General features: G+C 36.4%; 2 protein-coding genes across 3 annotated transcripts in view; one reads left to right on the plus strand and one right to left on the minus strand.

The window, feature by feature from the left end:
- Nucleotides 1–4,983, plus strand: part of SEC24B (SEC24 homolog B, COPII coat complex component) — a 553,630-nt gene extending 548,647 nt beyond the window's left edge. The window contains exon 24 of the mRNA XM_052681762.1: nt 4,927–4,983. Coding sequence (XP_052537722.1) covers nt 4,927–4,968 — 42 coding nt within the window. The 3' untranslated portion in view covers nt 4,969–4,983. The remainder of the gene's footprint in view (nt 1–4,926) is intronic.
- Nucleotides 1–26,318, minus strand: part of GRID2 (glutamate ionotropic receptor delta type subunit 2) — a 679,658-nt gene that overhangs the window by 253,116 nt on the left and 400,224 nt on the right. For both annotated transcript variants that reach the window (XM_052681767.1, XM_052681768.1), the window contains exons 3-4: nt 25,204–25,488; nt 9,343–9,548 (exon numbers count right to left, since the gene is read on the minus strand). In XM_052681767.1, coding sequence (XP_052537727.1) covers nt 9,343–9,548; nt 25,204–25,488 — 491 coding nt within the window. The remainder of the gene's footprint in view (nt 1–9,342; nt 9,549–25,203; nt 25,489–26,318) is intronic.

A 26,318-nucleotide genomic window follows, 5' to 3' on the forward strand; every position in this document is an offset into this window, starting at 1 on the left:
TGTTAATGTCAATGAAGTTTTTCCAACATTAAACTAATATACAGAGCTGAAACCACAAATTTGGTCCTTAAATACTGATTTCAACAGCAACATATTGCTGGCATGATTTCTGCACTACAAGCAGGCTTTTTGGATTATGCATTTCAAAGGGATATATGTAAAATGGTATATAAATAATACATGATTCTATTTTATAAGTATTAATTTGCACTTCCTAAAATTAAAGCACACTGTTGCCAAAAATAAAAATCGAAGAAACACAAATCAAATCCACATTTAACTAGCTATTATGAGGATGCTCCAAAGAATTAAAGTTAACAGGAAACATGAAGTGTAATGCAATTACACGTTTTAAGTGCACTGCTGGCAAGAGTTTTGCAAGGTTGTCTCTGTGCTGAGCTGCAGAACATGGGCTGGCCCTGCTATACAGCTTTTCCAACACTAGCAAATGTATCCAGATCTAAGACGCACATTTCAAAATTAGCTGATGGCTACTACACACTTATTATTCAGAGTTGCACAATTTAGAGTCTGAGAGAAACAGATCTTAATAAGAATGCACAGATTAATCAGATAGTTTAAAAATCAAAGACAGGCTCATGGCAAGACTGACACATTAAATCATGCTCTGATGGGAACTAGAAGTTACTATGCAACATAAATTTGAAAAGCTCAACATTCATGTGATCATCTGAAAAGACAGAAAATTGCATTTTGCTATTGACAGAACACTGAAGCACCTGGAAATGTCGTGACCCTAAATACCCTGAGGCTTCCACAGAACACATCCTGTACCATGCTGTCAGCTGGAAAATGCCAGGCACCAGCTACAGGGCTGTCCATGAGCCAGGAATTCCATGGAGCCAGTAGTCCCTCTTTTCAGAGAGTAAAAAATTTCTGTTTTGAAATATTTGATTATGAAATATATATCTATTAGTGAAAACAACAAAAAATCTCTTTGTTCATACAAAGGCAATTCAAACACGAACTGTATTTTAAGGAAATCCCACATGGAAAGCTTTCAGTCCTCAGAGAATTCCAAAATGCCAAATGGTTTTTTTTTGTTTTTTTTTTTTTTTTAAGAATGCTTAAAGTACAGCTTGTTGGAAGCTTCTTTCATCACTGGTTTGACTGAAAATGGAGAAAGATTGTATCATTTGTTCACTTCCCATTCCTTTTTTCCGTCACTTATTTTCTCCTGCAACCACATGTCACTTTTTCAATGCAAAAATGCCCAATAGCATACACAATAACCCTGAGGAATTGTTCTCCTCTATAACCCCACCAAGAAATGCCAAGTCACACACTGTCAGTGAGTCTATTTCTGTACACCAAGACAAGCCGGTATTGTCTGAAAGCCTTGTAATAGACTGTCCCAAGTTGCCCTAGGAGGAGTTAAAAGGATCTCCTCCCTCCCACCTCTGTAATTAAATCAATGCTGTATGTGAATCATTCTTTAAAACTACAATCTCTGAATCTGTGGCTGTCCAACTCATCAGCAGTGCCAGATCAGGAGCCAGATAAAGTACAAAAGACCAGACAAGTGGGGCTTCTTGCCTCATTTAATACAGGAGGCCAATAGCATCACCTTGCAATTTTTCCTTTCCTCTTTTTCTTTTTCCCTGTGTTTACATGTCCAAACACTAATGCTTAATTTTTTTGGCAGCCTAAACTCCTGCTACTTCCCAGTCTTTATATGCTTTGAAACATAAGAAATTTCTTCAAATAAAAATGTTTATAAATCTTAGGACAAACACTGGTTCCCTTTCCAAATAAATCTCACATGCTTACAACTCTATCAGAGGGTGGAGATACGGTACCACTTTTCTTAACACTGTTTCATAAAATTGGCCACTCTTCAACATTCAGATTCATCTGATTATCTGGTACCACAACTGGTGCCAGAGCTACCTAATGTGTCACTGCTGAATACATCAGGAGCAAAAGGATACAGTCTGAATCCCAAAGAAGCATGCTCAGCAGCTCTGTGCTAAGTTCTGGTCTACAGATCCCAGAGAAGTAATGACGTGATATACTACCTACTTACTATTTCATATTTCCGTATTGTTGTGTTTTTAACTGAGGACAACTTTTCTGGAAATATATACCTATCTGGCCTCAGAAGACTTAGTGTCACCAACATCCAAAACTAGGTCAGACTGATACACATTTGTGTAATGCTTTTTTTCAAGAGCAATATTTAACTCAGTCTATATATTTCTGTCTAGAAATTGGTTTTATCAACAGCTTCAGTAGTGCCGACTTCCTAGTCACTTGTAAATAGAGAAAAAAACAAGTGAGCGCTCCAAGGAAGCACAGAGCTTAATTAATACATGAAGTCCTTAGTGTGGGCAGCATAGGAAACCAGATAGTATGATTTTAAAAAACTGAAGTGATAATTTTTGCATCTATTCTTACGATCAGCAGAAGCAGTTGTTATTTTTATTGATAGAAATTCTGAGATGAATAACAACTATTAATTTATTTTCCATTTGAAATGAGAGCACTTAGAACAAAAACAAATCATTTAAAATCATTTATAAATTAGCTAAATAATACAAGTTCTAATTAGGGAAATTTATTGTTGGGGGGTTCAAAAACATTATTGCTAAATAATAACAATCAGTTCTGAAAAGAAACACCCCACAAGTTCTTAAGTTTTGTGGAGACCACAAAGTTTAGCTACTGTCTGCTAAGTACTTTCAAAATAGAATAAATTATCTTACAACAATCTTCTAAAATTTCATTGCCACTTATGAAGTATCCACAAAAGCAAGATGCGCTCCCCTTCTTTCCGAAATTGTTTCTAATTATCCAAACATTGTTGCTAATATACTGCTAATCTATTTGCAAATAATTATCCAATTTGTTTGACCAAATTTTAAGAGTATTTAAATTGTTAATTAAATTGAAGTTTACGTAGCAAAAAATACTAAAACCAGAATAAAAAAATAAACTATAACATGCATTTTGGAAAAACAAACAAACATGAAATTGTGGGAGATCCTTCTCAACTATATCTCATAAGCCAATTATAAAGTAACACTATGAAAGGGGTGATCTTTTTAGAGCAAAAAAATTAGTGTCATCTCATCAGTACCACCGGGAAAATTTTTAAAATAGAAGAACTAATGTCTATTCGTTCTTCTCAATTCAGTCTAAAAGATGGACAAAACAATTTCAATATTAATTATGAATTGGTTGTGCTTCAGGGTTAGAAACATTCAATAGTGAATTTTCACGGTAACTTGGAAACTAGGTTACGTTTTAGAGAAACCTGGGTAGGCTAATAGACTGGCTATACCTCTGTTTACAGGTGGGAAGGAAGGAAGCAGAACAGTTCTGCCAATCAGGCAATGTGACTTCAGAGGAAGAATTGGATTAGAAACAGTTTTGTCAGATCTTATCGCTGCTTTAAGTTAATCCTCTCTGGCTGTCATTTTACTTCAAAAAAGCACTCATCCTGTGGCAGCCAACTGCACACTAGTTTTGCAGATGTTCAGAGTGGGCTTTTTATAATACCTACATGAATCAGACAGCCACCCTCAGTCCGTGAAAAACACATACTTTAATGTACTGTCTCTCCCAGTGTAAATAAAATAGATTTGTTTCATTATATATTTTATATCATTGTTTTCTATGGCAGGACATTTGTCTCAGAATGAGTAAAACAGAGATGTTTATAGTAAAGCTATAAAATCAAGGATGATTATTACATCCAATTAAATTCTCTGGTATAATAAAAGCAGAATATAATCAATTATGACAGCAGTTTAAGAAAGCAGGAAAAATAACAGCCAATCCAATAGAAAAAGAGAGTTATTAGTTATTAGATCTCAAAAAATCATGGGAATTCAACCCCTCAATTAGTTTTAGTCAAGAGAACAACACCCCCAACAACAAGCAAGGTACCAAGGCATTAAATGCCATGTACTTAAACACAACCAAAAGTTGAAAGTTTCAATATATTCAACATTCTGAACAATGAAGGGATTTGTAAGATCCTGCAGACTAAAAAAATCCTTTCCGTCTCTAGCTACAGAAAGACCAAAAAATAAGAAAATATATTTAATTATGCTGCTATTAATATCAAGAAATTGCAATGGGTATGCTGAATGTCATAAAGAATGGACTTGCAAAATGCTTTTCGAGACAATGTGCGTCTGAAAAGCTCAAACTCTTGGAGGGGGAAAAAAAAAGGATGAGAAAAATAACCTTAAAAAAAAGAGCATTCAGTCTACTTATGAGAAAAGTATAGGAGAAAAGAGACACACTACACTGCCAGATTGGATTTTAGCCTCTGAAGTTATGAGGCATAACTCTTCATAATCCACATATACATATATGATTTCCTCCAGAGGTGGTTGCGCATACTTGATGTCCACCAAACTCTGCAGTGTATCTATTCATGACTGAACAAACAATGCTGCCACATCTGCTTTCATGGAAAACTACAGAAATTTTGCAATGGATGTGAAAGGAAATAACATCCAGATCCACCACTCTGATCCTTAACTTCTATTTTCAGCAGAATTCACTCCTTCTCTTAATATCTCATCATACTTCTGTCTAAAGACAGGATCATTTTATTTATTAACTACAAGAACAAAGCACAACTTAAGTGTTGATGTAACATTCCCCAGGATATCATAAAATCATGGAATGATTTGGGTTGGAAGGGACTTTTAAGATCATCTAGTTCCAATCTTCCTGCTATCGGCAAGGAGATTTCCCACAGACCAGGTTTCTCAAAGCCCCAGCCAGCCTGGCCTTGACTGCTTCTAGGGAGCATGTATAAAGCTCAGTGAGAAACACACAAAACTGAAAACAAACAAAAAAAAAAAAAACGAAAAAAAAAAAAACACAACAACAAAAAAAACCCTAAACTAAGCAAAAAAACAAGACTGAGCTTCCAAGGGCCTTCAGCATACAAAGGATGAAAATCCTTGTGGACAAAAAGTTGAATAACTCTTTTTATTTAAATAAGTTTTGTCAATAAGTTTTGCTTTAGGGAGCTATGTAACACTAAAGCAAATCCCCATCTTTGAGCTAAGAGATCCATGATTTTACTGCACGATCAGATCTAAAGATGAAATCTGGTCCAACCATATCACTACTTGAAAAAAGCTTTTTTATTTTTTTTTTTTTGAAACACTTAAGTTTAATGTATCTTATTATTTCAAAAAGAAGACATAATACTGACGACATTACAAGGAATAATAATGAAATTTCACAGAACAAATGCCACTATATTTTCTATTCACAGCAATAATGAGAAAAAAAGATCACAGTAGAGGTTCAATAACATTTTGAAATTATGTGCTCTATAAATATTCACTTCTCTCTCTTTCATTTGCATTCTACATAGCAAGAATTGCTTAGTATCTCGTTTACATGCTTTTCTTATTTCTCCTGACTTTTTAAGATTTAATTTGCAACAAGATCTTTTATTTATGAAAGTAATATTTTTGCTTCTTTTCAAGGTAATGTTATCATAATATCACTCCACATCAACTTGGGGTAGAGAAAATCTTAAAATTAGCAAAAATCATGTGCAGTAAATTGTATTAATGCTGAAAGCTAAATGATTTGAATTTTCTTTGAAAATGAAAGGCAACTTACATAGACTGGTATAATAAGCTTGTCTGTATGGACACAGGTCAACACACAGGACAGAGACCTTTTATCAGGGAATGAAGTGACAGGACAAGGGGTAACAGTTTTAACTAAAAGAATGTAGATTTAGATTAGATATTAAGAACTTATTTGCTACAGGAGTGATGAGGCACTGGAACAAGTTAATCAGAGAAGTTGTGGAAGCCCCATCCCCGGAAGCATTCAAGACCAGATCAGATGGGGCTCTGGACAGTCTGATCTGGTGTGTAGTAATCATGCTCATAGCAGGGGGTTGGCACTGAAAGGTCTTTAAGATCCCTTCCAACTCAAAACTATTCTTCAAAACCAAGAGAGTTATAGCAAGGGGCAGCAAGGTATGCACTCATATCTGCCTTGGTTGCTGCTAGCAGAGTAAAGCCTCCACTGTGGACAGGAAATGACTGTATCAAGTCTTCACTTCTTAGAACAAGGCCCCTCTTGAGCTTGCCTAATAATACTCCATCCAAATTTTTTGCTAATGCTAGGGCTCCTTTCACTCATTGCTTGCTGAATTTTCATTGTGTAAAGTCTACAGCTAAACAATACAATTTTTCTCTACTAAGTCTAAAAAACAGATCATCAGCATCATCCCTCCCTTGTAATCTGTTATCTCCTAAAGTCTTTGCACAGAAGGACACCTTCATTTTTTCTACATGTAGTTAACAAGGCAGTTTCCTTAGCTAAGTAGAAAAAAAGTTGTAAGCTGAGATGTACTTATTGCAATCCAATCCTCTTGAGGATATCTAGCTATTTAAAAAATCTTTTTGGTAAACTTTGCTTCCTAAAATGGTTTTGTTTTCCCCCCAGAACCTGCACTGCAACCTGTCTGCTGGTCTGTTCCTCCTCCCTCTCACACATGCCTTCATAAGTCCTTGATCTGCAAAGTGGGCTCAACACAGGATTGGTTGCTCTCTTTCCTTTCCTAAACGTTTTGAAATGCCATCCCTCCAAGGCTGACCTGAAGAAAGACACATCCTTGGCCCAAAAAGCTCCTGCTCTTTTGCTAAAGCACCAGGTTAATCTTTCTCTTTGCTTTTACCATTAGACCCTGGAATTCTTTGTCGTACGGCTTTTCACGTCCTGGTATTTCATCAAAAGTTCATCTCAGATCAGAAGAACATAAAGAAAAACAACAACAAAAAACAACCACACATGCATACACAAAACAAACAAACAAAAAAAACCAAAACACCAAGAAACCCAGTAGCAAGCAAGTGGCATACAGCTCTCATCATTTTCCAGCACTTTTGTAGCATAGCAATTTTTGTGTGAAATGATTGGATGTGAGGTGCTTTTCAGTAATCAGAGGAGTTTGGATGAGAGTAATTTCCTTCACATATGGGTTCTGGATGATTATTTGAGGGTACAAAAATGTATCACCCTACTGAAAACTGGACAAGTAATCACTATATCCCTGGCAAAGGATTTTCCCAGATTCTTCTGCAAATCAGCCTGGGCAGTAGTTCCTTCCTATCTCTGCTAGCTCCACATCTCTGCAATCCTCAGCCTCATCAAATCTTGCTGCTTCAGCAGAATTTCTTCCCATCACCAGGAGGATTCAAAGCAATGAAGGACATTAGAGATTATGGCTGGTCTCTTCCTCTCATTTTACATTAACCCGTTAGCCTGAGAGGAAAGAGATACCTGCTCCACTACCCTAGTATTCCTGTCTCATTATGCCGCAAATAATTACGCAGCTGTTAAAGACAAGAAGGGAGGGGAGTGTCGAGTTGTGGCTTATTTATTTTTAATCCCCATAGTCTGAGCACTGTATTAACATCTTAATCTCCACTTTCTTGTCTATTAGAGTTAAAATCTTCTCTACAAGATATAGAGATGCACGAGGTGGAGAAAAAGAAGGAATCAGCTAAGACTCAACGCAAGAAGCAACACTGCTTCAAACAAACTAAACAAAATAGAAGGCTCAAACCCTGCATGTTCTTATTTAAAAATAAATATTACAATGAGTCAAAGAGAAGATAAATTCTGCCACAAGGAATCTCCAATTTGCAGACTGCTTATTTACACAAGCTAGTGTCTATTTACCCTGGAAAAGTTGTTACTTGCATAGTAATCAAGCTCACACTTACTACAGCTGTTGCAAAGTGAATGAACCCTCTTCACAACTGAACAATGAGGGAGTTCAGCCAAACTGGTCATCCAAGAAGGGACCAAGAAACAGAGAGTATGTGAGATCTGAGAATAAAAGCTGACAGCCAAATGCAGCTAGGCAGCTTAAGCACGTCTTTTGGGCAGAAAAGCCATAAGAATAAATTAAAAAATTAAGGTTTGTCTACGTATGTATTTATTCTTACTAAAACCATATGTTTCATTTGCTAATTCCACTAGGTTAAGCTAAATTACAAGGTTGACTGATTGGGCACAAGGCACACTTTTTGGAATGAGCATGCACATTAACACTTGGATTATGTAGCAGTGACTTAACTCATTGGCAATACATACACTTTATAATTAACTTGTTTACCCATAATGTATGACTGCAGGCTCAACTACAGAGTAACAGATTATGACTGGCAAAGCTATACCAAGAAATTTCTCCTATAGCATAGGCACTGATTATTGGAGTGCAGGTCAGTACCCCCATTGGCAGAAATATGGTAGGACATTCTCTGAATTTTACTCACAAAAGATGACAGTGACCTAAGGCATGCTTCTGCCTTGAGTGAAGAAAATAGTGCAGAACAATCTACAACATGGTCACAAACTGTTTACATGTTATAAGGCAATGCAAATATTTAGATAGTGCAGAATATTCAGAATCACTCAGAATTAGCAAGATTAACGGGGTGATGAGAACAAGAGAATGCCTGGTCAAAAATTACTCCAAATCCCTTTTCTAAATAACGATACTAAAAGCCACTCACTTGACACTACATACAACCAGCTAGGTTTTGAACATCAATTTCTGAAGATCTATGAAATATGAAATTTTAAGAACAAAACAAAAGAACAACAGCAAACCAAAAACAAAACACACCAAGAAATACACCACCAATTTTACAAGAAATTGTTGCAGAAGGAAAGTGTATTTCTGAGGAATTGAGGAAAAAAAAAAAAAAAAAAAAAGTTACTTTAATCATAAATTCATGTAGAACAGAGGACTAAATACATTTAAAAAATAAACAAGCATTAGAAATACAATGTTGTGTAAAAAGAGCTAGTTAAAAAATTAAGTATGCAAATCATAGATAAATGCTCTCTACAAGTCATCTCCCTCTAAATATTATAGAGCCTTCAAAACTTAGCATTCTGCTTGTAATTTTTGTTTCAGTAAATGTAGCTTCAGCTTATCACCTTACACTCCTCACTCAGATCCAGTTCTCCACAATTTCCATTGATGCATTATTATTATCAAAAATTACATCATATAATTGATTATTTTTTTTAAGGAATGGATATGACAAACAAGGAAATACAAAAACAATACCCATGAATTTTATAAAGGAGGGCTAATTTTTCTGTGTATTACCAAAGAGCTTTTATTGACACAAAATGTAGTTTTACTGTTCTGCATGCAAATTTACAGAAATGAAAATAATTGGCACAATCTTTGAAGAGACTACTCAAATACTTATATGAAATGATTACAAATGAACTGAATCTTTTGTCAAAACCAATTGCAGACTTCATAGATGGAGCAAGATATTACCTCTGCTGAGCACATACCTCTGTTAAGAATGATTTTGCTGTCAAGGGGTTCATCACAAGAATAGCCCGCCTCAGAGTGTCCCGGTAGCGGTTCAGTTCCTCAATTCGCATGGTGGCAAAGAGCCCTGTGATCATTTTATTGATGTTGTTTTCTACTTTCTGCAATGCCACATCCATTCCCTGCTGAGATACTTTGTCCAAAAACTCTTGTATTCCACGGATATCTAGGAAAATCAAAAGCCAAGGAAGATGTTAATTGGTAAGTAGGGAAAAAGAAAGACACAAAAAGCTGTTCAATTTGTCTCACAAAAATGTTTTGTTCTGTGCCAGGTAGACCCCTCTGGGGTTTAACTTCAGATTACCTGGAGCTTGTTCATGAGCTATGCTTGTGCCTAAACAAGTGCTGAAACAAGAAGCAGTGGCCATATAACAGCTCCCGTCCAAAATAATCACTAGAAATCAAACTAATAAGCCTTTCTAGCATTTACTTCATTTAGTCAGTTAGTTATCATAGTAGTTCCATATTGTTAAAAGACTTTCATGAAAAAATTCAAAAACAGCAGTGAAATGAAGAAAAACAATCTATAATGCTTCTACATAGTAAGGGAGCCTGAAGGCAGAGAAGAGGAGGAAGTAGACTTTTTTCTTTTTGTCGCTGGGCTCAAAAGTGTTACCTACAGCAACACCATGCAACTTCATTTCTTAAAATCTTGAAAAGTCTTAATGTTGTCTTAAGCTATTCTAAAAGCCAGGAAAACGTTGCAGCTTTGTAACGCAGCCAGTACAGAACTAGTAGATATGGAATGGGGAACTTCAAAATAATTTATGCTACTGGAAACTTAGAAAATTCTGTTCTCACATGGTGATAGAGAACTGCAAAAGACTGGAAAATCAGAGGAATGTCTGAGAATGGCAGGCTGTAAGCCCTAGGAGAGTTATTACAAGAACAGCCGTAATGTCAAACAGGAAAGGGCTCTCAGTTGACCCTCAGGGTGGTCTACACTGCAATAGATACAAGTGACATCACGCTGGCACACTGTGATAACAGCTCAGGGCAATGCTGAGACAAGCTGCAGAGAGCAGCAGAGCATGGTGCTGTTCTACTTTATCAGGACTTCAGTTACTATATTCTCATAGGGGCTCACTGGCAAGCAATGAATGGCATTTTGAAAGGCTGAAATTAATTTTAAGACTAGAAAAGTAATTAAAATCATTCAATTGGAGAAAAAAATACTGTGAAGAAATCTTTAAAATAACTTCCCCAGAAGCCATCCAGACACCAGCAGCCTCCTTTAACCTTCCAGAGTGCAGTACTACCAGCACTCAGCTGCTGTTTTTCAGTCCTGTGGGTGCAAACAAGGCTACAGTGGAGGATAATGTGACCCATGCCCCTAGGAAAGCATCAGCATAATGACAGAGAAATTCATATAACACTCCCTTGAGAAGATCAAGGAGATGTCATATGTGGATTTAGCGTGGGAGAGGGAAAGAGAAATGCAACTATGGCCTGGCTGGTAACTACAGCAGGTGAATACTGTGTTGTCCAAAGGGAGTGTAGCTGGAAAATGCTTCAGCATCCAGAGCTGAAGAGCCTTTGAAGAAAGACAAAAATACTTGAGTTGAGATGTCTCTACACTGAACTCCAGAACAACTTTACTATGTCTAAGTCCAAGCTCTCCTCTTTTCCAGCTCCAGGTTAATGCACTTTCTACCTGGATATATGTCTGTGGATTTGGACTGGGGCCAAACACATGTCAAACACATGTTTAAAGGTGCTAACAAATGCTGGTGTTGGCATTTGACTTCAGGCTTGGGCAAAATAAATTGAAAGATTCTGGGTTTCAGAGAAACTCAGTGGGACAATCAAAAAAGATCTGAGCACTAGAAAGACATTCTCATCCCATTCCTCTTGTTTTTATTAACACAAAACACCATAAGGAAAACAAATTATCTCCAGAGTAGAGAGATACGATCTAGAAAGTGTTACAAGCAGCCACCCACCTCAAGCACCAGATTTCCAAGCCACTTCCAGGGATAAAGCACTGACCACATAAGAGCTTAGAATCATAGAATTATTCAGGTTGGAAAAGACCTTAAAGATCATCAAGTCCAACCACAACCTATCCATGCTACCCTAACTCTAACAACCCACCATGAAGTCATGGCCCTGAGCACCACATCCAAGCGGTTTTTAAACACATTCAGGGATGGTAACTCAATCACCTCCTTGGGGAGCCTATCTGTGCTTAATTTATTATTCCATCACTTCTCAGCCTTTTGGCTAAGATTAAGTGTTGTGTAGTGTAGCTTGTAGCTAAGCAGACAACAGAAGTATTGCTACAGTCCTAGTCTTGGAAGTCAGCCTGTCACAACCAACAAGCTGTGTCTTGTCTACTGCTCCAAAATACTGAACTAGACAGAAATGGCAGCAATTTTAGGCATTCAGCACTGCAACACAGTGCAGCTCAAAGTCTGCCAAAAAACTAGTATTACTAAACACTTGAAGAATAGTTTAAAGACAAATAAAATGCATGCTTATCTTAAACATAAAGTTCTATAGGAGAATCAGATACTAATTACAGATTCTATTTAATATACAAATCAGGAAAATTAAATTCAATCTAATCAGATGTTCGATTTTTTTTTTTTTTTTTTTTTTTGGCATTTTAAATATCAATTTAAGAAGCAACAAGATTGTTTGAACTGCTTCAAGTATGCTTAGCTTTATTAAAAAAAAACATTAATCCCCTCATTCTGGTGCTTACTCACTCTGAATTATTCCATGTCCAGACTTTATTTAGATCTACATAAAAAAACTTACAAGATAGAATCCCAGTTATTGAAGCACAATGAAAATATTTAGATGAACCTTGGTGTATTACCAAAACGTCAAGGGGAAAGACTGACTGGCTAGGAATGCCTTTTTTAAATTTAAATTCTATAGCAAATAAGCATATATTCTTCTCAGACACCAGAATTGGAAATGCAGGTATAGCCGAAGTATTATTTGTCCTCCCAAATTAAGAACATAATTACACATGACCAGAATTTAAAAATTTTCTGGAATTATTGCCCGATATTCTATTTAATCTGTACTGTACCGGAAACTAGATTATAGGCCAAATTGCTTTGTTTGCCATGCATGACTATCTGCAAAAATAAACGAGATAATTATACTTAATTTTCACCAAAGGAAGAGACAAAAGGGATGTGGGTCCAGTATAATTCTACTGTTCTGCATTTATTGGTCACTGTTGGTGACCATACCAACAGTACGATATCAACGTGATTCACTTCTAGGAAAACAGCACCATTCTAATAGGAAGGACAACAAACCATACTGCATAAAACTTCTTCAGTACTTTTGCCATTAGCAATGATACAACACAAAGAAGAGGATGGGCAGTAAATATTGACTCTGCTTCTGTCTCAGCCTACCCAGTAGAAATACTGAGATAGTGGCGATGCTCACCTGCCATTGTGAAATGGCAGAGAGCACACAAAAACACATCCTGCTATTGAAACGCTATTTAAATCACGATGGTGCTTCCAGTATTTCAGCAGCAAGTCACTAATAATCACCATATTCAAAGTGAATGCCAAAGAACAGATGCTACCAGTGAATAGGCAGCATTATCTCTCCTGCATGGATTGTCTGAAAGTGGCACACTTCCATATTGCACTGTGGAATCATCTTTTTAATAGATAAACTCCTTCTGCAGGAAAATCTGGCAAGTAACCTGTGGCACAGATGGCTCTGCTGCATAGACCCAGAACTGTTCATGTCTAAAACACAGGTGCTTTTTGCCCTGGATTTGCTAGCCAACCTGTTGCCCAGCCAGGAGATGCATTCCTATTTTTTATGTAAATCAGATGAGTCAGAGTCATTTCCAGAAATGCTGTCCTTTATCATCAGTATTAATTATTTTCTTTAATGAAGAAAGCCAGTGTTACCATACAAAGTAAAACTGACGCTAAAACCGAAGCTACATATTACCTCCTATTTCATTTCACTGTTACTCTTGGTTAATATTATGTTTTCTGATTTTTACTGTACAGTCATTACTTCAACTCTACACATATATGCATAAGAACATAGCATCACCCTGCAGTCAGAGATTGACCATCAGCTGTAGAATTAAAGCAGGCTGGAAATTGAAAAGTTAGTAAATATTCTCTTTTCAACCAAAATTGTGGTTGATTCAAGACACTGTAAGCTGACTTAGAAAGTTTAGAAAACAAGGATCAGAGGAGTAAAATTTATCCAGGACTCTCCTCGAAATGCCCTTCCTTGACTACGCAAACACAGCCACAACTCAGCAAGGCAGATCTGTACAAAGGGCCCATGCTGGATGCTGCTAGGGCACAGAAGGTCCAACCCTGGATACATCTCATGGGCTGCAACCACACTATGCAGCCGAACTGCAACTGCAGAGCATCCTCTGTGGGTGAGCAAAAGGCCTACAGCCCTGCAACCTCCAAAGACATGACAGACATATTCAAACACAGCTTGATATGAGTCTGATTGAAAAGAAAATTCAGATGCCAGCTTTGGTGTAGACTTATCATTACTGTATAAGTACCTATGAAAGTACACTGCCAATGAGATGTAAGCACCTAAACCTCCAAAGACTGTTTATTAAACATCTTGTGGGAACTTGAGAGAGACCACAAGATATGGACAAGATACTGAAGAACATGCTCAGAGCAGACAGAACTAAGCTATCCTTTGGACAGTGGATCTGATATCTAGATGTCCTTAACTGGCCAGCCTAGCAGAAAGACTTGGACCTCACCTAAGAAAAACAGTAGCAGCACTTTAATGGAAACTTCATCAAATTTTATGGAAGAAAATATGCACAGGAATAGGAAAAGGAAGACAATATTTTCAGTAGACCATGATAATTTAAAGTCAACAGCTTTCCTTGACACAAGATTTAAGGAGTTGCAATAGCTTGCTTTTTACTGAGGTTGCTACAGAATACAATGCACACAGAACAATGACATTCTTGATTTCCACTGTCCAATCTTAGTAAAAAATTTTACTCCTTCTATAATTTTCCTTACCACCAGATTACAGATGTGGACCTTAGTTTTTCTTCTTTCTAGTATTATGCGACTTTTATTTTACATCTCTATTTCTATGCCAATGGAAAATTTCAGAGGGAGAAAATGTCCTATAGTGTAATGTTTAGGACATACTAGATTAAGATAGGCAGGGGCCAACACACTTCATGCAGCAAAAGCAGTCTGTATATTCAGTGAGTTTTTATAATCCATGCAAAATGAACAGCAAATTAACATCTCACACTCCAAGTATATCTCACACACTCTTATTAAAAATGAGCTAGATGTAGATGCAAAAGTCTTGGACACTGTCTTCCACAGTATTCTCCTAGAGAATACACTCTGCTGGCTAAAGAAAACTTTCTGGATGGCCAAGCCCAGAGAGTGATGGGGAATGGAGTTCAATCCAGATAGAGATTGGTCACAAGAGGTGTTCCCCAGGGATTGGTTATGGAACCTGTTCTGATTAACATATTTAGTGATAACCTGGATGAGGGCACTGAGTGCATCCTCAGCAAGTTTGCAGATAACACCAAGCTGGGAGGAGATACTGAGCTGGGGTAGGATGGCTCTATGGAGAGATCTGGAAAAGATGGCTCAATGGGCCGAGGCCAGTGGGATGAAATTCAACAAGATCAAGTGCTGGCTTCTGCACTTGGACCACAACAACGCCAGGCAATGCAACATGCTTGGGGAAAGTGGCTGGAAGACTGTGTGGAATAAACGGACCTTTAGGTCCTGATAAACACTCAGCTGAACATGAACCAGCAGTGCGCCCGGATGGCCAATGCCAATGGCATCCTGGCTTGTATCAGAAATAGAGTTGCCAGCAGGAGCAGGGAGGAGATCATCCCTCTGTACCCAGCAGTAGTGAGGCTGCATTTTGAGCTGTCTTCAGCTTTGGGTCCCTCATTAAAAGAAAGACATCAGGACACTGGAGCATGCCCAGGGACGGGCAACTAAGATGGTCTGGAATGCAAGTATGATGGGGAGCAGCTGAGGGAATTGGGATTGTTTAGGCTAGAGAAGGATCAGAGAAGACCTTATCACTCTCTACAACTACTTGAAAGGAGGTTGTGGTGAGGTGGGGATTGGCCTCTTCTCCCATGTAGCACTCAACAGGACTAGAGGAAATGGCCCCAACTTGCACCAGGGGAGATTCACATTGGATGTTAGGAAAAATTTCCTCTTCTTCCAACCTTAGTAATTCTATGAAATATTTTAAAATAAATTTTCAGATTGCGTTATGGCTAGGAAAAGAGAAAGATGGCAATAAATCCATCAGTCCACCCTTATCATTGTATTTCGTCTAAATTACAAGGTTCTTGCTGTTGCTGAGCACTATGGTTACCTCAAAGCCGGTTTACAGTCATTAGCTCATCCTCCCTATGATACCATTTTAGATCTGAGAACATTTTCCTTGCAGTACCCAGATGATAAATACCAACTGATTCAGCTGTGGCAGTAAAGGTGAATGCACCTGTCATAAATATTCACTGGTTGATTTACACAAAAGACTACTTTATTTGTACAGTTGATGAGAAAAGCCATTGTATAACAAATGACACTGTCCAAATTATTATCAAAAAAGCTTTTTAAGTCTAGCACAGTGATTCTTCCTTACACAACAATGGCTAACATGACAGCAACTATTAGTTATGGAAATGAAGTGCACACAAGGGAGATATGCAGCTCTGGCTGGAATCTGACAGTGCTACCGTTCTACTTAAAGCCATGAGCAAAGCATTCACATTCCTGTGCATGTGTTGATGTTTATTAACATGGTTAAGTTCTAAACTAAGGAAAACAACAATTTAGCATGATGATTCAGTAACAGTCCTTCATCATACTCGCACGCAGTGGGATTTCCTCTAATTAGTAAGTTTGTATGTAATTCAGTGAACCACCAAAGTTGAAAACAAAAACAACATCAAGAAAAAAAAAAAAAACCCAGCACCAACAAAAATGCACAGTTACTCACCTACACCCATTCCTGTTGTTGCTTCTTATCCTACTTGGGAACAGAAATCTAGTTTCAACACATTATAAAAATATTTAAGCTCAAATGCTTAATTACAGGTGGGATCCCACTTCTGTTATCAAAATTTCTGGAACCCAGCAAGTGAAGATGCTATTTCTCAGGTAAAATTAAAATCTATAAATGATAAAATTGACTTTTTTCCTCCTTCATGTGCAACTTTTTGAGATATCACACATTAAAAAAAAAAAGTTTAAAAAAAGTCTAAAATTTCTTATGATCATCTGGTTGGAAAAAAAAGAAGTAAAATAAACAGTACAGATATATTCTTTTTTTCTGAAAACATTTCCACTTCAAATCATAAAAAAAGCAAGTAACTTCAGTTTTGTTGTCTGATCTGAACTATTGTGGTACTACTGAAACGTGTAGAATAACCCTACTTTAAAAGATCCTCTGAATATATCATTCCTATTTGTTGATTTTGGTCACGCTCTGTACTTCAATTATTAGAGATTACTCTCTAAATAAACAAAATCAATACTGATAATTTCAGGAAATTGAATCAATATTGCTGGAGAGATAGTACCAACATTTGCAGTTTTCAAATCTTGCAAGACTTAAGTTTTCAGCCACACTGATGATTCATACAAGATTTTTCACTTGAAATACCAGCTTTTTAACAGAGAAGAATGGAGAAAAAAAAAAGATAAAAAATAATAAAATTGAAGCTAGAACTAATCCTTGAGTATCAGCTGTTACTTCAGGTTTTTGAAAATAGAACTGAAGCCAGATTGTGATCACCCTTCTCACAGAGGCTGACAAGCCAGTACAGTCTACAATCACATGCTTTTGACTGCATAACCTGCTTAAAACCTCTTCAGTCCTTTTCTTTTTGACCACACTTCACCTTAGAGATTTTCAGAAGGCAGGAATCTAGCAGATTCCTTTGCATAAAGCAGCATCTTGCAGAGAAAATTTTTTTCTCCATTTCCTCAGATAACAGCTTAGAGCTGAAAACAATTTATCTTCAGCATTTCTTTCCTTCTTAAAAATTATACCGATCTTGAAAAATCATATTTAAATCTTATATAGTTGTCCAAAACAGCTCAATACCTATGCCTAGGTACATGTGATTGATTGCAGGGAAACCATATTTTTGTGTACATGATGTACCAGATCTCCCTTGTAGATCCCTACTACTCCTTATTGGTGTTCAGGAGCGTGAGGAACCACACTATCCTGTCCAGGTAAGTGGCAGGGAAAGTGACTGCCCTTGCAGCCCATTGTGGTTGTAGAATAAGCATGACAGTGTGTGCAATCATCTTACTCAAGACACATTTTTCTTTGAGGGCACCTCAGTCTGCTCCTCAGTAATTTTTTTGGTTGATTGTAAGCGTGCACTATAGCAAAAGGAATATTTTATGAGTGGATTAGTTATGTGAAAAGTGCAAACTATGAAAATAACGCAGTTAAATTATGATTTACAAATACTGCAATGAATCATTTACCACTTTTTCCTGTCTCTCTTCCTCTTGACTGATTAAAACAGTATCAGAGAAGTTTTCAGTTTATAAAACTATGTGACACTTATGGCAGTAATAGGGTCAACTCATGCCTTCATTCCAGCAGTGGTATAATTTCTTCAAAACAACATGCAAAGTACTTTGTTCATCTAGCTGCCAAAATAACCATTTACAGACTAAACTTTAATGCTGCTGAAAAGATACTACAATCATATTAAAAGTTAAAAAACACTTAGCAATGTAGAACAGTACAAGGATCAATTATTTTCTGTTGAGGCTTGCAGTCTGCACAGGAAAAATGAAATCTCACACATTAGCAAAACCTCAAGATAATATCTCAGTTCCAGAGATTATAACTACACAGGTATCAGGAAAGCATCTACAACTTGATTTTGTCCTCAACTTTGAAGTTCTGGAAAATTTGATATTCAATTTTTACTAACACAGCACAGAAGATGCTCAGACTGAGCCTTCAGGATCTTGAACAACTCCATCTTAAAGGAAATCAACTTGAACAAAGGATAATCTTCTCTTACTATTCTACATAATGATGCATAGCTCCTGGAATGAATTTCCCTAACAATATCAAGGTAAAAAGCACAAGCTTGGTCACTGTTCCACTGGAAAAATATAATACAGCAGCCCATTTTTCTTGGAAGTGAATAATTTTAGGGACTGCTACAATATATATTCAACTTTCAGTGGTATGTCAATGAGCAAAAGCAAGTTAATATGAAAGTTCTCACAAACAGCTGCCAGTTTGCAATGTAATTGACACAGTACAGTTACATAGATGAAAAATACATGTTCCTTTCCTTGTCTAGATGATGTAATACATACTAATGCAAAAACAAAATAGTTCAATAAGAAGTCTGATTTAATTATATGTTGTCTATTGAGACACAGTGATGTAAATGAGTAAAAAAAGTTGGCAAAGAACCAGATGAGTAATAAACAGATTTAAGACTGTCTGGAGCTGGACTTGTAAATATTACAGTCATCAGGCAGTTGAAAACAGCCTTGGGGTAATTATGAGCATTTGCAATTGATTACAGAGAGTGTGATCCTTTTATGAATCTTTATTAAACCTGCAATAAAACTTCAAATGGTTTGAAAATGTTATGGTTTCAAGCACATATTTGCCTATGGTCATCATGTATTTCCTTCTGGAAAATATTTATGCAGGCAAGCATCAATGGAATTATTTGCTTTATGTGTTTTTGAAAGGAGACACTGGGAATCTGGGGCCTGTACTCACAGGTGTGCATCAGCTACAAGAATCAATCCTTTTACAACTCTTTCTGCAAAGAGTTCTGCCTTCTGAGTTCCATGTATGATATCTTCTTTTCCATGATCTTTAAAGTACTGTACACCTATGTTATCATATTGCGCCCAATATATTTCTAAACCATCCTGCGATAATGTCTTAAATTCATAGTTCTGCAGACCTGACTACTCTCCACCTTGAACTTTTTTTTTTTTTAATAAATATTTTGGGTCCTTTCCCAAAATCCTCCATCAGATTGAGACACATTTTCCTGCTGCAAGCAGGCAGTTCATCACTGCCTTAATCCTTCCTCAGTGCATAAATAACTTGAAATTGCTGAGAGTGAAATACAAAGGTAAGTGCTGCAACTGCCTCACTAACCTCCACCTTTCCTTTCCAGTGAAGTTTTCAATAATTTATTCAACCTCAGTTTGCAATGAGACTGCTTCCTTCTGCTTCATGCAGTGAATCCCCCACATAGCAGCCTCATTTTTTATAATTTAAAAAAGTTAAAATTAAATTACCACTTAAGTGACCAGCAAATATCCACTGCTGTATTATGCAGTATTAGTAGGAAGGTGAAAAAATGCGAGCAGAGATGTATTAATCTGGAATCAGTAAATAAAATGTAAATCAGCAACCATGCTTGAATTTAGAAGGCATATTAGGTTGAAAAACAAAAGATTAAGTGAGAAATTTGGACAGAGAAGTGGGATTTCTAAAATTTCTATTTGCTTATAAAATACAGAAAGAGTTTAAAATATTATTCACTACTTGAAAAGAGAAAACGAAATATGGCAAAACTCATTCTCCAGAAACAATCTTACTCCCTTAACATTTCTAGATAGAAAGATTACACATTTTATCCGCTTTGCTACCAACAAAACATTAAAAATAAATGTTTCCAAACAGCAAGTCTTTCTCCCTTTCATCTCAAACTCAGAAATACCTACGCTGTAAATGGCACAAAATTCACAATTATGTTCTTGCAGTGATTGACTGGATTCTTCATAAAAAATTTACTACTACAGTAAAGTATCTACGTCCTCCTGGAAAATACAGTGAGCTGTACACTGCCTGAAAAGAAAGACATGAATCGCAAAAGCTTGCACCCTGTTGCTACACAATAGAATAAAAATATTTTTATTTATATATATATATATATATATATATATATATGTACATATATTCTATGTCAGTTTTGATGCTTACGTAGTCTAGGTGCTCACATTCAGATCTCACATTATTATTTCATTTGTTTTCCTCTCTGATTTAACATCTGCCCAGAAACACTGTAGACGTCTCCCCTCTGGATATGTTTAAGGCCAGACTGGTTAAGGATTTGGGCAACCCGATCTAGTGGGAGGTGTCCCTGCCTATAACAGGAGGTTTGGAACTAGATGGTCTTTAAAGATCCCTTTCAGCCCAAACCATTCTAAGATTCTTACATGCATAAGAGCTTTTTTTCTTGTCAGTACCGGCCATGGTCAGATTTTGGTCCATAGTGCGTATGAATTTGCATTATTTACTGTTACAAACTGCATTTTGAACCTGAGATCAGTAAGTAAAGGTGCAGTAACCTGGTTAAGCTCGTTCAAAAATATTTACATATGTCAGTAGCTCTTCTCACTAACCTGAACATAGCAACTCACAGAGGTCTAAGGTTTACATTTGCATTCTCTGTCTGGAAGTAATTCCACTGAACAAATTGCTGACAGTCCTAAGGACAAGATCAAAGGCTTAGTGGAGGCTTAAAGGAAGATGCAGAACTGTCCTCTGCAGCATGGTGATCCTACTGCTTCAGCTGAGTGCTGAAGAACAAAAAGAGTAGGAGCTGATACAGCCTCTTAAAGTACATTTGGTTTGCACATGCTGTGTGAATAGTACTTTTAATAGCAGCCTGAGAAAGGCTTTAATTCACTGGATAATTTTGTTGCATTTCATGCCACCTATTATTGAACTGTGCAAAAAAGCCATCTTTAATGGTATTTGCAGAAGCACAGCATTGTCCTGAAACACTTTTAATATGAAGTTGACTAGATGATCTTAGGTCGTTCGATTGTAGGTCGTTTCCAACCTTGTGATTCTATGATTCCTTCAACAAAATCAGGTTTCCTGTTTTCGGTAGGATTTTACCTTGTTTTACCTCAAGAAAAAATACATGCTAAATAAAAGGGGACTGACTGCATTAAATTCACTTGGAGTTAGACTTAGATCATCCCAAGCAGAAAGCAAGAATGAGGGGAAGGAGACTCACTCTGATTTTGTAAGTTCATCTCAGTTTATACACTAAAGGTAAAGCAGTAAATGAAACACAAATACCATCTAAGTCTGGTTAAGTTAAAAAATTCTCTTCTCTCACCTCTTCACCCACTATCCATACTTCAGTTCCTCAGCTGTTACTGGTAAATTGCAGTCACCAGCAAAGGACAAAGGTTTGATACTTTCTTTTGGTTAGTTTAACTACGTCTATAACAACAATAAAATATATTTATTATTATTATTACCAAGCTGTGTGTGTCATTTTGTTTGTTTTAGAAGTCAACCTAAAAAAAATCTTACTTGAGAAAATAACTAGCAGTTAAGATTCGTATGTCAGTTATTCCAGAAATGCATTTCTGCATGCCTTCTTTAATACCCATCTCTGTAAGAGCGGCTAAAATAACAGCTTCCTTCAAAAAGTAACTTTCTCAGTTGATAAAGGCACTTTGAGTATACTGGAACCTTCTAGCATTAAGCTGGAAGAAGTGTTAAAACGTTACAATTGAATATACTTGTCTGTTTCTATTTAAAAGAGATCTGTCATTTTTACAAAAGGATAACATCCAGCAAATAACTCTCTGCCCTGCAGAAAGACACATTTTCAGCTATAAATAATTCTTTCATTCTCTGATAATGAAAAAGAATCTATGATAGATTGCAAGTTAAAAATCAAAAACAGTTCAACTGAGAGGATTAAAAAACAATTGTATTTATAAATTGTCACACAAATGGTTGCAACCTCTTTTAAAGGTGCAAGGAACCTGGTCTAGTAGTATTTACTTGGGTATGAGCCTAATTTTATTATTGGAAAAACTACTGCAAATATAAAAGGCAATTTTTTTCACATATCAAAAGTATTCCCAGAAATGATTTCAGGAATACAACTGAAGTATTTTGTACTAAATTATTGAATTTAATCACCAAAGTAATTTCTTAATAAAAATTCTTCTTACTGCCATAACTACTCAGACAGCTTTTCCATATTTTCTGTAGCAACAAACAGGAGAAAAAAAAAAAAAAAAAAAAAAAAGGAAAAAAATTATCAGCAAAATCTATACTTCTATTAATTTTCAAGTGTCATTTAGTGCTATGGAAATATCACCTCATGATATGATATCCATCTTGAGAAAACAAAATCACATTAAAAAAAAAAATACTGGGGTAATAAATAGCTCTGCTTGTGTAGGTGTGAGTTCTCCAGAGGACCAAATGATGTGTTTTGCTTTAAACAAATAATACCTTCCCTATTAAAAGGTATGAAGTTAATACTAATGCAAGTGCTGAACTCCCTCCTACTTTAAAGTTAAATAATAAATGTTACATTAAAATGTCTAATATTAACTGCTGCTAGCAGTTAAAGGCAAAACTTCCAATCTTCCATTTGAGCCCAGATATGTATGAAATGAGAGAATAAATAAATCAAATACTGCCTCAGATCCTCTCAGGCATGTTGAGGAAGGGGAACAGTGGCTTCCACAGGGAATTGCAACCACATTTTGATGCACTTTGACGCACTGAACTCTGGGATGCCTTGCCTGGGGCTGAACACCCAGTCTTGATTTCACTCCAAAGCAGGAACAGAAGCCAATGCCCCTTTCCTTATGCTCCTCTGGAGCTTTCAGGCCAACTTGCTTGTATTAAACTAAAACTGATAGTTTTTTATTTTAATTTATTTTATTATTATTTAGTTAGTATTACTATTTTGCATGTAAAGGCTCATCCAAATAAACTACTTTCTCAAACATCACAATCACTGAATAATTGAGCAGGATTGATCTACTAAAGGTAACTAAGTCCTATCTCCAGCTCAAAGCAGGATGGACACTGAATTCAGATTTCTTCACTCTATAATCCATTAAATAAGCGATCCCAACTCCTCATTTCATGCCTTTAATGCCTTTGCTTTCTCCATCCTGCCCTCCATGCAAACCCTTCTCTGGTCAACGCAAAACCTGGGAAGAAATAGTGTCCTGCTAACATACTAGAAGTGCTTGGAATAAATCAAGAAAATGGCAGGAAAAGGGGAGAGAACAACACATATCAATATTCATAATAAGCTACTGGCAAAATTGTTCATTAGGGTCTGCTATAAAAATCATGCAATCAGAGGTAAAAGGAAAACTAACAACATGGATTAAAAACTGGCTAACAGAATTAAGAACACACAAAATATTGTGTCAAGCCTGATGCTATCACCTGAATAGAATAGTGTTAAAAGATGGACAGACCTCTTAGTACATATTAAATGTAGGGCTTTTTTCTGCATCTTTTCCTGATACATGAGATAGTGATCACTGATGAGAGTCAGTTTACCAATTTGTCTAGTTCACCACAGTATTACTTGTCTACTTAAGAAAGAATAGAAGATGAGAGAACACAATATCTGCCACAAGTCATATCTGGGGTTGATGTGTCACTGAAATAGCAACTTAACTGAAGCTTATTCAGGCATCTGCATTATGTGATTCTCATGATTCTCATTATTCTCATGATCCTCATTATGTAATGAGATTCCTATCCAGAAATCAAAGGACAAAATGATCTGGATAATTTAAAAATAGTATTTATAAATACAATTATGGAAAAAAATCACTAAAGATTGATTTTTAAAACAAATACATGCAAAAAGGCACTCTTTAGCTGGCAAAACTATAGTCCTCTTCATAACTACACAGGTACTTAGCTGCATAAACTGAGAAAATGTGAACAAAATTACTCTACTGCAAGCTTTTTGGATCAGTGTTTATGTGCATGTTCCTGATCCTATGGCTGGCACTTTCAGGTGCTGGTTTGTTATAAATAGAAATTCTCCTATTCATCATTTTGTATAGTTCTAATTTAAGAATTTATTGGGTAGTCAGGGAACAAAAAAAATCAATAACACCTGACCTGAATGAACCAGTTATTATTATGCACAGCAAATTGCTGAAGTTTGCATTTTTCAACAACTTGAACATTTAACTTTGAAAATAAGTTTTAAAATGTTCATCCAAACCAATCATGATTAGTTATGAATAATGGATGTGTCTGAACAAAACAAGTCTGGTTTCAAAGCAATTTTCCATAGAAAAAGATGATGAAATTTGTTAGATAATGCACCTCTACTACAGCTATCTATCTAGCTCTCAGTTGCAGAAGATATCTGTACTAAACTTGGCTGAATCACCAGGCAGGATGGCACCGTCTGACTTCTGATGCTATCGTTTGTGTCATGCTTACTCTATTACACAGTCACTGTCAACTCAGCACTTCTCAGGAACATTGAATGCACCAAAAAAGAAGGAAATAACGTCTTCTCTAGCCCTCCTTCTCAAAAGCTTCGCTCTATGTAAGTTCTCTCTGTAAGTTTCACATTTACAAATAGCAGCTTATTCTTGCTGAGGTATCTGTCCTATATTCACTGCTGCCTCAGCTTCTTGTTATCAAACGTAAGCCTATAAAAGATGAGAGATTCACAACACAAGAAATAATTCTACAGAATATGAAATTTTACATGTTAACCCTTGAACTATCATCTCAAAAAAAAAAAAAAAAAGACACTTGCTAAGTTTTTTTTACACTTGAGAAAATGAATTTCTCTGTTTATCAGCTAGCTAACACAGAAATCATCAAATTAATCTGTAAATATCAATGTACTTTAGAATCTCTCAAGAACTGTGAAATACTGACAGAACCACAAATGTTCAGAAGGAAAACATCATATCAGAAGATGATAAAAATATAGCGTGAATGCTTTCCACAGAATTCGGGATTTGACAGAAATTACTTAGTTAACTACTTACCATAGTCATTGTCATAAAAAATGATGAACTTCTGCCAGGCATATTCTGTGATCACTCTCAAGATGACATCATTTAAGTAGACAGGGGGGCGGACAGAGAGCGTATAGTCATCATTGCGGTTGCTCCTGGTGAGCCCACAGCTGCTTCTTGGCGTTCCTCCTGTTGAGCGCTGGATGAAGAGGTGAGGGATGTGCATGGCATCTGCCAGTGACTGCAGGGAACCTGCTGATGTGCAGCCAATGGAGCTCACAAGGGCCAGGATGCCTTGGTTCATGAGGTCACAGGCTGTAAGAAAACACAGTAAAGTTCTAGATGAGAGCAGTTCAGTGTACAGGGCCTATTTTTGCTGCATTCAGCCTATTTTGCTGAAATGCAGACACAGGGCACTGAAATACAACATTTTCAATCAAGGGAAACATGGACAAAATTTTGTATGTTGAGTAAATCATGAAGTCATAAGGTTTCCAGGTCTTTCAGCTGTCTTGGAGTGAAAGCTGAAAGATTTCCTCTTTCACCTTGCCCAGAAGTGAATTATGTATTCAGAGTGGAAGCTAACTCCTGGACTTTTTGAGAAACCTTGAGAGCAAATTCCAGTTACCAAATTAACGTGACTTGCCAAGTAGATAAGCACTTTTCTGTCTAGCACAACAACTCCATAGATAGCATGGATAGTATCATAAAGAGAAAACCTGAAGAAATAGCAAGTCTGACTGTCAACTTAAAAAAAAAAAAAAACAAAACATAGAACGGGATTAGATACATCAACTTTGCTAACCAAATAACAGAGTTGCTATTGGCTTTTAAGAGATGTATGAGATAGTCTTATTTAACTTATCCTTTTGTTATGTGTTTTCTTTTCCTTATAAAAAAAAAAGAAAAAAGAAAAAAAGAAAATACTTTCAAAACTCAATGAACAGTTTTATGTATTCACTCTCCTCACTTCCTTAAGAAAGACATGGTGTTGCTATACAAAAAGCACCCTGTAACTAATTGTTCAGTTAATGATAGCTGATTTACGAGCAGACAATCTGAAGTACTATACAAATGACAACCATATTAATACCAGAGATGTTTATCGTGATTAATGTTAATGCAATCAATAAATACCAAAAGAA

Source organism: Tympanuchus pallidicinctus, unplaced genomic scaffold, assembly GCF_026119805.1.
Source record: "Tympanuchus pallidicinctus isolate F22 unplaced genomic scaffold, pur_lepc_1.0 scaffold2, whole genome shotgun sequence".
Taxonomy (NCBI): Eukaryota; Metazoa; Chordata; class Aves; order Galliformes; family Phasianidae; genus Tympanuchus; species Tympanuchus pallidicinctus.